Source organism: Xylaria bambusicola (genome assembly GCF_022495145.1).
Source record: "Xylaria bambusicola strain CBS 139988 unplaced genomic scaffold F5B22scaffold_8, whole genome shotgun sequence".
In the NCBI taxonomy this organism is placed as follows: Eukaryota; Fungi; Ascomycota; class Sordariomycetes; order Xylariales; family Xylariaceae; genus Xylaria; species Xylaria bambusicola.
In genome coordinates, this window is record NW_025953561.1 from 138,674 (window position 1) to 151,422 (window position 12,749).

Sequence of the window (12,749 nt, forward strand, 5' to 3'; positions counted from 1 at the left end):
TCCGGTGCCGCATGTGCATGTATAGACCTTGTACGTCAATATCCCTTGAGCTCATATCTCTTAAAGCATCTAGGGAGATTTGATGAGAGGCAGAGTGATAATTCGGTGCCTACGTATGCTCTACAGCACATCACTTACAGAAGCCCCTTATAGCCACTGAGAGGCCCAGAGATAATACGTAGACACCAAAGATTGCAACAATTTGAAGCTTTAGAAAGTTACAAACCCCACAAAGGGTATCGCCGCGAGTGGTTATGGGACAGCAATGCAGTGACTTCGGGTAAAGTCACTTCAAACCTTGATCGTTCAAATTGCGAAAATAATCATATCCAGAAGTATATACAAATGAATTAATTAACATATGAATAATCAACTATCGGGGGCAACCCCTCTTAGTTCGCAACTAGGCAGTGATTGTGGAGTGCGGCCATCCTTTTCTATGTAAACAAGTACGGCTCGTAATGTATGATCAGTTGTAAACTGTGCGCAGTGTTGAAACACCACGGCGCCGCTACACTAGAGCACAGCATGTATTTTTAGTCCAATTCATAAAAATACCTAATTGTTGATGAGGCGAATATCTCAGGTCGGTCCGACTAACTTGTTGCGGGATGATGAAGAGAGAGCTAAATATGGAATACATACTGTGTTCAAAGGTAAGATGTAGCGCCCAGATGTTGCTTATGATCGCGCCAAGGTATGATGAGGGGTAAGAACCGTCTGAACATCGACCAGAAGCAGTCAATCATAGAGTATAGTCCAAATTATGGGACACGGACTTAGCCGATCCGAAGCCTAGCACGCATATTCCATGTACCCGCTTGGCAGTTGCCCTCTTCTATTACAAAGTACAGTACTGGTCAGGATTGTACCACGACATGTACCCCTCCTCTATAGTAAACACGATTGCTGAATTGACCCACTTGATATTCGCGCTTTCGGCCGTACCATCCCTCACTTCTGCTAGTTAGGGGATCATAAGGAGTATTGTTGATGGGTTGGGGGCTATGGCACGGTTTAATTTCCACTTGTAGAGGAAATGAGTGGTGATGGTGATACTCAAAACAAAACAACGATGGGGACACAGCACCCTCGTACAAATTATTCACAAGGCAGAAAGGTCACATTAATAGAACCATGTAGGAATGTTCACGTTCAGCCTGCCGGCGGATCTATACGAATCCGAACCCGAACACATATTTCGCGCCGAGTTCATGTGCAGCAACAAAATGGGAGTGGTACCATACTCTTTGCACCCTCCCAACAGGGGAGAGCATTGGGGTTCCATCGCAATTCTCCCTATTATTTTGAAACCTAACCAAATCTCGACTCTCTCTTCTCGTTAGCTTAGTTGTAGCTCGCACCTAGCTGACGTATAAAGCTACAGAGCACAATCCTAAGCCTAGAAGAAAGTTCTCCGAAGTAGCTCAATCTAGATGGTAAATAATTGGTAACAATTATTGTTGATCTATGTATGACTGCTACTGAAAAGGATTAGGCCTCTTCTAAAGGCCAGACCACCGACTACTGAGCGCCGCCATGCTATACTTAAGTATCTGTAGATATACTGTTTTACATGGACAATGGGGGAACTATCGGGGTTTCTATTAGAATATTGCGGTGGGGTTTACTTGCTACGTTTGTCGCATGCCTGCGCGAATCTTGAATCAGGTTGTTACCGCGTATTTAGCAGTCTTGATAGATAAAATCTAGCTTTGGAATGTCGCACTTGGAAAATCTCGTGAGTTGTGAAGCAATGAACTCCAGCGGACAATGCTCTGTCAAGTCAAAGATAGGAGAGTGAACTCGTCTTGAACTACAGCCAGCGATTAGCGACTCGCAGACTTTCGTAAACCTTACACATATCCTATCAGATCAAAATATGGAGTGCTCTCACATGCAGTGCAGCTCTGCAGAAGCCGTGAACCTGTTCCTCTATTGGAGTGATCGTGAGCAGGCAGCGCTACACAACTCTGGGGATATGGCACTGGGAATATTGATTGTAGCAGGGTATTGTCTCCGACGTATCCACTGGATGCAAGGGTTGCCCGTTCGCTCGAATTGTTAATGGGTCTTCTTTCTTCGAGGACAAGGTTCAATATCTCGGGCATATAACCCTAGACTCCGTAGGCCACCTTCAAGGAATTGCGAGGGTACGTCCGGTGGCGTTGAAACACCCAACCCTCCACCTACCCTCGCTTCCGGGTTCATTTGGTGATGGAGTAAATGAACATTAGCTAACAATAACATATTGAAATTATCTAGAATCGGGGTATCGGGTTCTCGTCAAGAGGAGAGTTGGAGGGCTAAGGAAGCATTGCGGCTGTCGGGCGAGAAGGGAGAGTCGAGGCGAATTTGACCAATTTGAATCAACCGCCTGCCCGGGACTGTATCCTGTAGGTAATAGTTTTGAAGCGGATTCAGCTTGTCAAATGAAGGTTCGGTAGGATAAATTGTTCTGTTCTTACTGCTTACCTGCTAGAAAATGAGTCGCCCCGACGAAGCCCTGAATCAACGGTGCTTACCGTTGCTACTCCTTCTTCTAGCTAGGAGAGAAGGGGATAGCAGTATCATAATGATTCAACAATGTTCAATAACCAACTTGCTTCCATCGTCGTTGCGGTAGTAGTCCGTAACTTGTGGCAGTAACTGGCCAGCAAGTAGGAATGGCGATGATGGTCTGATACGCTGGTCGATGGCTCTCAGAGATACACAGAAAGGTAGGGACAGTCACCAAGATATCGGCATATTATAAGGCTCGAAGATGGAGATGGTCAAGAAATAGGAAGATGGAAATTAATAATCAAGTTAGAAGTGGCCCTACTGTTGCTTCCGACAGCTATTACAGCACACTACCCCTGAAGTACTGCACGTCGGAGAAAGCCCAGTAACTGTAGTTGTTATTGCGCAAATAATTACGTACTGGGAGTGCTAATTGAATCTTCCGGCGAGTGGGTAGTGGTACCAACAAGCGTCTGCTACTGGGTCTATGTAGGGGAAGAAAGCAACTGGAGCGCCAATGCGCAGAGACTACATGTGTTGCCATTGACATATGCCTTGAATTCTTCTACCTATATGGAACAAGTTTCTTGGTAATGTGTTTTAAAAATAGAAGGCTTCACCGAAAGCATAGACATTTGTAGAGGAATATCAGGCCACTGGTGCAGCATTGTGAATTGTCCGGTGTTTAGAATTGGGCTGTGAGTGACACACAACTGCGATTTTTCACTGCTAGAGTACATTCTGAAAGTCCCCGTTCGGGAGTTGCACCATCCCACAATCTTTATTTTCAGCAGGAACATAAGTTATGGAGGCTACATGGCCAAAGAAAGCCTTGCCAGAGCTGCCATCAAGAATTACAGAGGGTAAGAGAACCTCCTATGTATCCTTTGATTAGAGACTGACAAGCTATCTGTCTCTATAAAGATAGTTCTCGCAGAACTACCCACGGCTTGCCACTTCAAACCAGCACACTTGATTGTCCCTGTCCCTTTGGAACTTTCGCAGGTATCCCAACACCGAAACAATACATAACTAGCAGGGGAGTTCTTACAGGATGGGCGATTCTGCTGGCTATGGAGATAAAGAGATGGTATGTGTGTTGTGCGTTCCTTTCTGTCTAGATTGCAGCCGCATTTGTTATTGCTTCTCGTTTACTGGAGCTCAACTATGCAATTATCAATCCAAAGCAGGCCAAGAATAACAAGGAGAAGCTCCTCCAGCCCAAAGTGCCACTTAGGTTCGACAGATGTATTCAGAAAAATGTTTTCACGGTTCCTTTGCTATTGTGAACCTCAATGGTTGCGGGGTCATTGATATTATTGCGTCACTCTCTTCTCAATGTCGAGCAAGATCTCCAGCTTCACCCGCAAGGCTACTTCCTTCATCCTCCCCATTGATTTTCCTACAAGCCTAATGGCGACAGATCTAATCGCTCCTATCTTGGCAGCCGCTTTCCAGCTATTAGAAGCGCTGGCAAACACTCCAATTCTGACTTACTGGCGCAATGAATGAGGTTTTGTAGCCTCTGTGGTTACTGGCGTACACAGAATTCCTTTCGCTTGCCTAGAGACCATGTGACTGGACCGAGCCTGGCTATGCAGTATTCTCGCAATCCTAAGCTTCCAAGGTACACTAACATCTATGTGTTCAGGATCAGCTTTCGAATAAACCACCGCAACAGTCTCCCGACGCAATCTCAGCTTCCTCTGAATCGTAACCCTAAGAATACCTAGTTATTTCCACCCGAGAGTGCTAAGTTAACGACAATCCCGTGTACAATCTTTGCGCCGCACTATTTGTACCCATCCTAAATGTTGCGACCAACCAACAAGATCGATACATCCAAAGCCCTTATTTAGATCCCAGTTCAACGCTGTATCAGCCAAACAGTGACTACTTGTAACAAAGGAGATGCTCAAGGGCCAAGCGCACGATATTACGGATACCGATATTCCCCTTTCCGCATACATCGTTGACCAAACCGGCCCCAACAGGTATCAGGAAGTCATGCATTCCCTGCATGTTTTTAAGAGAGGTGCCACATCCGCTATTGGCATTTGGTATGAAGAACTCGGTGATAATGGCGCAGATTGATAGTGGACAATATAATCTTGCCCTTGCCCGCTTTAGGGACATTTCCCGAAGATCTCGTGGGCAAAAAAGACACAATACAGGTTGAAAAGCGTTGGTATTAGTCTGGAGAAAGCATCAGTGCGATCTCGTAACCTTGGTATGCATTCTTGGCACTGGGCAGACCGGCGACTACCCAGCGATTCTTTCTATCTATCTGTGGGAATAGCATAGTGATAACTCCAACAGATACTGCTTCACCTTTGGTTGTCGTTCTTGCACTTCATACTTCCTAAATGTCAGCCTGTTTCAAAGGTCGGGATTGCATAAGAGTTGTTAAAGCACATAATACGGAGGCCAGCGAAAATAACCTAACCCTGTCTTAATTGGTGCTTCAAAGGAACTGTTAAGCTCCATGATTGTTTCGTGATAGCTCTGTGATTTGCTATACTGAAATTTACATCAGAACAAAAACAGTATACACGGCCTTTGTAATGAATGTCAAGGAGCATAAGTCGGCATTGGAACATGAAATCATACATCCAGGATGAAAGAACATTGGATTTCTCGGGAAGATATAAGAAACATTAGACTGTGCCAGATATGGTGGCATTTACAACCTTCGTGGCAGCTCTACCCAAGCCAAGTCAGGCCAAGTTGTCGGGTGGCCTACAAAATTAGGTACAGAGCCAAAATAGATAGAGTCTTGGGCTGGGCCAAATGCATCTATAGGAAACAACCAGAACCCAAACACTGTCTGTGTAAAGTCCTCCACTCTGAAATTTCTGGTGTCCCAAGTACATTGTTCCATTCCCAACCACCTCTCTCCATCAAAACAATCGTAGATCTCATACTCATCAGGGATAGAAGACACTAGAAGTCGATATTCTGTATTCACCTGCGTTCCCTCGCCTAAGTAGAGACTCAGAATCGCCCTCCAGATGTTAGGCATAAAATTAGGATCTGAATCGAGGTAGATCCTAGTTAAATGCTGGGCGATGGGACGTGGGTCTGGATGCAATCGCCGAAAGTTCAGAGCCATCGGTGCCACGGGAATCCCACGATTCACATAAGTCTCTAACGACGGTTCATCAAGGTACGCCCCAGGATCGAAGCGGGAGTCGTATGGACCAAAAACAAAAAAGACTTGGCGAAGATGCTTGAGAATAGCTGCCAAGCATGATCTCAGAGACTCTTGAATTGAATCTGGGTCGATGCTGCAAAGACCACTATGCACGCCGGAGGGGCCCGTGAGACCGTGTCGATCAATGGCTAAATTCAAAAGCCCAACATGATTAGGATCATGAAGCATTCTTAAATCATGGAGAAATAGAACAAATAATCTACTGTCGAAATCGGCGTAGTACTCTGGACGGATATAGAGAAAGTCTACCTCCGGGTTGAAGTAGAGCACTCCAGTTTGTAAGATTGTACTCCTTGTGTTGCTGCCTTTAATCAACCAACAGGGAAGATGCACTCTATAGAAAGATAAAGCGACATCTCTAGAGTGACGGCAGACCCGAAATAGTACACTGAGCGTCTGGTACCCATGAACCACAATATCATATGGTTGGACTTCACAGGAATTGAGTCTGTGAATACCTTGTCTTCTCAAGATTATGTCATTGTACAGACGGTTGCGTAAGAAGACATGAATTATTCGTTCATGGCGTTGCAAAACGAAGCGCCAAACCTCGCTCTGGAGTTCAGGGGGGAGGTTAAGGAAACGAGGGAACTCCTGCGTAGATGGAGGGGCAGCCAAAGATAGATTATAATATCCAGTGCATGCGGGTCTGGCCGAGCCCCCAGCGGAAGATGAAGCGTGACCTCTGCCAAACATTATCGGCAATTAATGGTAGTAGAGTATGTAGATATGTAAAGGTTTTACCAGTTGAGTAGGAAAAGATATAATTTTATCAAACACTACTTCACCTGGATCGAGCTGGTGTGCGGGGCTGCAGGAATTGAGATGGAAGGATTCATACAGCAAGCAGAGGAAGTAATTGCATTCAGGATGATAAGAGAAGAGAGAAAAAACATAGATCTTGGGGGATCAAGTGACACATATATAGTCAGGAGGGCAGCCTGTACGTCAGGCCACATAATCTAACAACAGCACACAGTTTGATTACCGGTCTGTCGTATCCTCGTGCGCCAGTCAAATTTCACCATTCGTTCTCCGATTATCTCTAGGTGTGATCATGTCTAGATAACATCCCCAGCAAGATACATCACGTTAAAGTATGAGTCTGACCCTTGTCACGCGAGATGCAACATTGCTTGCAGCAGGCTAGAAATGGCATCGATGAATCCAGAGGGAATGAACTAGGAACATTGATTATTACTCTCGTCAAATTATTCCAGGAATAGTACTTGATAAGAGGTAGAGACGAATATTGCACTGCCGATGAACGGTCACGTATTAAACAACACAAGTCATAGGTAGGACACATGTGTGGAGAATGAGTACTACGTTACAGATACCGACCGAGGTTCGTGTCAAAAGAATCTAAGAATGATCGAACCACGGATATAGCATGATAGAATAATTATCAGTGTTTGATAGAGAATAAACTGCATGCTGTTGTCACAAGATGGAGAAGGGGAAAATCCTAGAAGTACAATGAACGCCAGAGCATGCCGTAGGAGCGTACAGACTAGCTGCTGGCAGAAACTTTTTCCCACAGGTCGCTTGACGGAAAGCTATTTCAGTCGCCTATTCTCCAATATCATGCCTCCTCACTCCCTTCGTTTTCTAGGTTAGGGATGTCATTCCCTAGCCAAGGGTGGAAATACATGTCAATAGCATTAGTTCGGCCTTCTAGAATCCACCACAGTAATTGCTTGATAAAGTCGAAAAATATCCTTCCCCTCTCCATTCAGAGTACCAGCAAGAGATTCGAGAGTTTTATTTAAAGGTAGAGGAATAGGTCCAATCCAATGTCCTAATGAAGACGTTAGGAGCTAGAAACCCAATGTGAAATATTCTGCTTACCGTCTTTATTCCAGAATTGGGCTGTCCTATCGCTCCTTTTGAGAAACCCAGATGGTGGCGGGCCAATAAGGGCCGTCATAGCAGCAAGGTGGTGCGTATCATTCAGGTCCTGGGAGTGTGTATCGTATATGTCACATAAAAGCTCTTTTTCAAGGAGATCCCAAGTCTGTATCAACAATGTCAGCGAGGGCACAACATATGAAGGGAACAGGGCAGGAAGAATGGAAGAACAGGAAGAGATTTGCGTACTACGAGTCCTACACTCCAGAGGTCTACGGGAATGCCCCATTCTATACCGAGAATCACTTCTGGGGCTCGATACTGAAGTGGCATAGCCACTCCGCTGTGCTTTCCACCTACCCGGGCCCGCCCAAAACCACAGATAGTGGGAGGACCACCGGCCCCCCTTTTTAACAGCATTCATGATGTATGGATAGTACGATCGCCGATGCGCTTCCTGGACGATGGTGTATGTAGCTCCGTTTCTTCCATTATAGACATTTTTGATAGATCCCAAAGGCCGATGAGTAGGTTGCCTAAATGAAGGTCTGAAAACTGGTCATGACTGGCCATGACCGGCTGAGCGTGACACGCGTTAGTTGAACTTACCTGTGTGGACCATGTTCGCAACATGAAGGTAGCACAAGCCCAAAAGAACCTGGTTAAGAGCTTGCGTGACGAAAAGCGATTGAAATATTCCGTCTCGAAGCGCCGCCCGGAAATCGCGAAGAGTCTTTTGCATAGGAGGCAAGACGAAAACATCGTAGTCACCATGAGGGCCTTTCAGCTTGAATGAAGCTTTAAGCTGTTGGACGTGCTGCTGTATGTAGGAACTCTTCTTCCATGGGGGTATTAGCCAAGTGGCGAAATAATTCGAGTTCCTGATTGTTTTCAATAATGTTAATGTGAACTTTGAGTGCCCAAAATGTCTGGTCCCGCAGATCGCGGGCGAGCTATACGGTAGATGTCGCGCCATATCCTAGCTTTGCAACTACCTGGTAACGACTACCAACAATTTCCCCAATTGTTATCGGGTAGTATTGGTCCCGTACGTAGTAAGGTAGCATTTCTTCTTCAACCTTATCGGCCAAGTTGAGCAACTCAAACCCTGCCGAGGAAACCTATGCGGCTGATTCTCGCCGGAGGGTATTCGTGGGGGGCGGGAGAGGGCATATTTGATCTCGATGACACTGCAGAGATACGGAATGGTGACCGGAGTATGGCTGTATTAGGGAAAGATGAACAGAACACTCGACGTGCAAACATGTTTTGGCGATGCAGAGAAGTTATTATTGAACGTGCCATAGTGAGAGTGAGATGATGTTGCACTTTGTCAGAATGACATCCTTAGACGTACGACTCTAACGACAATTAGTATATATTCTCTACCTGAGTGCGATAGATGAGGAGTGGGAATAATATGCTGGGATTGTTTCAGTTGGCTCGGCGATGCAGAACATCTGGATGGCGGGGCAGGTTCCACAAATAAGATCTGCGCAAACAACGTTTGAGGCTTTTGAATTCTAATTATTGGTCAATTACACCTCTGATTTCTGCCAACTTCAGGGAAACAACAAGCAAAGTGGTGTGATCCCCTCACCCTTACGTTATCAGTGAACTCGCTCAGAATGACAATGTCCCCGACCATGAGTGGTATCAGACAGTTGCTGCAAACTTGTGTCTGCAATCGTGTTGTTCTGAACTTAACGATGTCAAGAGTAGTACATATGATCCCATTAGATTATCTAGAAGTCTAAGTTACAATACAGTTATCTGGCTGGATGAAGGTCTTATATACAGATTCCTAGCATTCCAGTATGTGGAACGCAAGTATCACCGCCTTCCCTTTCTGACAAACGACTCCTTCATCGACTACCTCTCATCCAGCACCTCCAAGCCTACTGAAGACTCGTACATACAACGAACCCTTGAAGGCCGGGGTCTTTGGCATTGTCAAAGTGGCGACTATAAAAATTATATTAATAATTAAATTTAAAAAAAATTGTTTAAAAGAAGGATTAAATTAAAAGACTATAACTAATATAGTAGCATTTATATTAGTTCCTTTAAAAGTTTTATTTTACAAGTCGGTATTGCCCAGAAACATGCCACAGTTGGTTGAATGCGCCTGGTGCTGGATCAAGTAGTGGTAGTATAGAGGACGGTGAAGTTATCGACAACTACTATATCTCCTTCTTGCCCTCGAAAACGAAGACACACTCGGTGGTCAGCTAACAAGCTATCAACCAAAGGTACTAGACTCTGTGACCCATTCACAATGCTGATATTAGCACTTGCTCCAGGTTTCCTCCATTGTGGCCAAGACCGATGCCAGCGAATGCATGGCAAATTTCGGACTGGGTGTCGAACTACTAGTGGGATGCTCTCATTAACATTAGGGGGTGATCCGGGATAGCAGTATGTCCACTTGATCTTCTCGAGCTTGCTGACGGGGTAGGCCCGCGGTAGATAGCGACTGAAAAGATCGAAGGAGGCGAAAAACACGGAGCCAGTACTGACCGGGGCTGATATACTCAAGATAGAAAACTGCGACTGGGGAGCGCTAGATGTTTGGGGATCCTGGTATATTTCCCTCTGTTTTGTAGTGTTGTTTTTGGCCATGCTATTGCAGTGTATGGATATGTTTGTGGACAATACCGCTATGATATCAGAGTTAGCTCTTACTGTTCAGATGTGTGCAACTCAGCAATAAGAAACTCCCGGTGGCCGCTGCTTCTGAATAAACGTACGGTTGTCATTTTTCCTCGGTAGATCTAAGGTGATATCTTCTGGATTAGAAGCTAATGGAACGCAGTCTTGGCCTCCAAAGAACCCTCTTAAGATAACTGGAGAGCAATATGTTGCAAGGATCTGGATCCTTTGCATATCCACCATCGATACGGTGTAAGTAGATGTTGATTCAGCCGGCGTGACTAAAATACCACAAGGATACAAGTATTCGAACTTGACATTAAGATTAGGCCATGTAAATAAATCGGATCGTTCACGGAAGTAACTTGGGTGTCCGCCAACATGTACAATGTCATGCGTCATAGCTGGTATCAAAATGGCATGCGACATTGAGACACGAGCATTTACGCCACGTACAACAGCCCCATGCCATGGAGTCATAACTATCTCGTTGTCTTGTGGTAACATAGCTATAGACACCTTGTTTATATCATTAGAGGGGTGGATTGAAAGGCGAATAGAATCCGGGAATTTTAGCTTTACAGCTTCAGCAAATGCCTTGTTACGCTTTAGCTTGGAGGTTCACAGCTCGGGTTAGGCATTTACTGACCTTTCCTCTAAGTATCATCGCTTTAGCAATGACACTATTTTCCCTTTCCATTTGAGACCGAGAGCGATTAGTTCTATCATCTCTCTCACTTATTAAAAATTTCTTATAGCCTTTGTATGTCTTGGTAATGTCCGGATCGTTCGTGATGGCATGCAACACATCAAAGCCGCTCGGCGTGTTTGACTCAAGTATACTGCGATATTCAGACACCCTGGAAAGATAGAGTGTTTCATTTAGTCTTGATGATTCGTCGTCGGCGCCGACTAAGTCGGAAATCCGTAAAAATCGAAGGCGATGGCAGCCATTACTCTTTGCCATCTGTCGTAGTTGCTGGCCGTATCTCCATACCTCTTGATCCGAGACACCTAGGATATCTAAAAACAACTTTAGTAGCCATCTTGCATTATCAACAACAGATGTCGTACCATTATATATAATCCCATCGGAGATAATTGTCAAAAATGTCTGTGAACAAGTGGCATCTGCTATAGCTGAACAGAGTCCATCGAGATGTAACAGCGAAAGTCTTTCAGCTTCATCCGGTAGCGGGCTCAGGACTTTCATTGAGCGATTAGAAGACTTGAACGGAAATGCAGGGATCACAAGCTCGATTGGAACATCTCGCTCAAGCGCCGTTTGCATCTGGACCTGAGAATGAAGTATGGATTGGGGAAGATCCCAATCATTTTTGTATTCAATCCGGTAGCGGTTCAGTACAATGGCTGCAGCTCGAGCCCTCTCATTAACCGACTTCGTCATATTTTGATTCCGCGTAATCGACTTGGTTCTAGATTCGGGAATTGTGTCGTTTCTTGCTAGCAGCGAGCCCTTCGGAGAAAAATTCGCATCATCTCCGTAATTAGAAGTAAATATTAAATTGCACACCTTTGATTGAGCATCCGTCAATCTGTAGAAGTGAGGAGAGATAGACCGCGCCATGTGGATTGGAAGAGATAGACATTCCAGTTATTCAGGAGTGGCGCTACCGTAAGTGAGTTCGAATACCAAGAAAAGAGATATGAAGGTGAAGAGATCTTGTGTGGCTCGGATTGCCCATCTTTTTTCACTGAATGGATTTCATAACGGGAACGGGCTTGCGAGCACCTCTCTATCGCCCAGTTTTCTTTACCTAACACTTCCCATGGGATAGGACAAGGGTGCTGAATGAGTCAGTCAGTACGCGGTGCGACTAGAGATTGAACTACATTTCCCACCTGCTATTTCGTTCCGCGTCAGAAAATCGAGTCCAGAGCCAGGGCTGTCTTTCCGAGGTACTCGTCAGCATCATATGTCTCAGTCCCCCTTCGCACATGGGAATGAGCCAGCATGCAATTAGTGCGTTATAGTCAGACCCGTTCTTGCTCTATAGCCTAATACTCGAATACCGGGTATAACTACCAGAAAGTGGAGAGTTCCTGATCACTACTTTCTCGAGCCTCTTGGCGTTGGGTAAATCTGTTTACGCATATTCAGTTCTATCCAACAGTAGCATGTCTTGGCGGTCTTCTTATATTGCTGGTTGTACTATTGGACGTGGAGGCAACATCCGTATTCGCCATAGGACCGCAAAGCATCTCCAAAACCCATGTTCATATTGAATAGCAGAGCCACACGTGCTTATCCCCAGGTTGTTTCGGTCAATACATGTATAGTTTAACCGAATCTGACTTTTACGATGCAACTGATAGAATTTCGTGTCAGATATTTAAATTTCAACCAAACCTTGGGCTAGAAGGCTAATGGAGTTTGGGAGGCTTGTTAATAGATGTTGTCTGAGGGCCACAAATCAGAAGCGCCTTTGCTGTGCTTTAAATAATACATGAAGGAGGCAGCCATATCATTTCCACTTATTGTAGACTTATTAAGGCGGTAATGCCCGTT

At 45.1% G+C, this 12,749-nt stretch overlaps 3 protein-coding genes across 3 annotated transcripts; all 3 read right to left on the reverse strand.

The window, feature by feature from the left end:
* Positions 1–5,185: 5,185 nt before the first annotated feature.
* Positions 5,186–6,581, reverse strand: F5B22DRAFT_634415 (uncharacterized protein; the record flags this gene model as incomplete). The annotated part of the gene is made up of 2 exons (XM_047976976.1): positions 5,186–6,265; positions 6,558–6,581. 2 exons carry the CDS (start codon positions 6,579–6,581, stop codon positions 5,186–5,188), a joined length of 1,104 nt encoding a protein of 367 aa, XP_047833503.1.
* A 799-nt stretch (positions 6,582–7,380) lies between these two features.
* F5B22DRAFT_634416 (kinase-like domain-containing protein) lies at positions 7,381–9,215 on the reverse strand (the record flags this gene model as incomplete). The annotated part of the gene is made up of 8 exons (XM_047976977.1): positions 7,381–7,517; positions 7,568–7,733; positions 7,817–7,973; positions 8,031–8,115; positions 8,177–8,347; positions 8,382–8,520; positions 8,563–8,688; positions 9,174–9,215. 8 exons carry the CDS (start codon positions 9,213–9,215, stop codon positions 7,381–7,383), a joined length of 1,023 nt encoding a protein of 340 aa, XP_047833504.1.
* Positions 9,216–9,706: 491 nt separating this feature from the next.
* On the reverse strand, positions 9,707–11,918 carry F5B22DRAFT_661856 (Clavaminate synthase-like protein; the record flags this gene model as incomplete). Its single annotated transcript, XM_047980396.1, has 4 exons — positions 11,294–11,918; positions 10,869–11,242; positions 10,318–10,816; positions 9,707–10,227 (listed from the first exon to the last, which is right to left on the reverse strand). The coding sequence occupies exons 1-4, from the start codon at positions 11,805–11,807 to the stop codon at positions 9,707–9,709; spliced, it is 1,908 nt and encodes a 635-aa protein (XP_047833505.1). The 5' UTR covers positions 11,808–11,918.
* Positions 11,919–12,749: the final 831 nt, after the last annotated feature.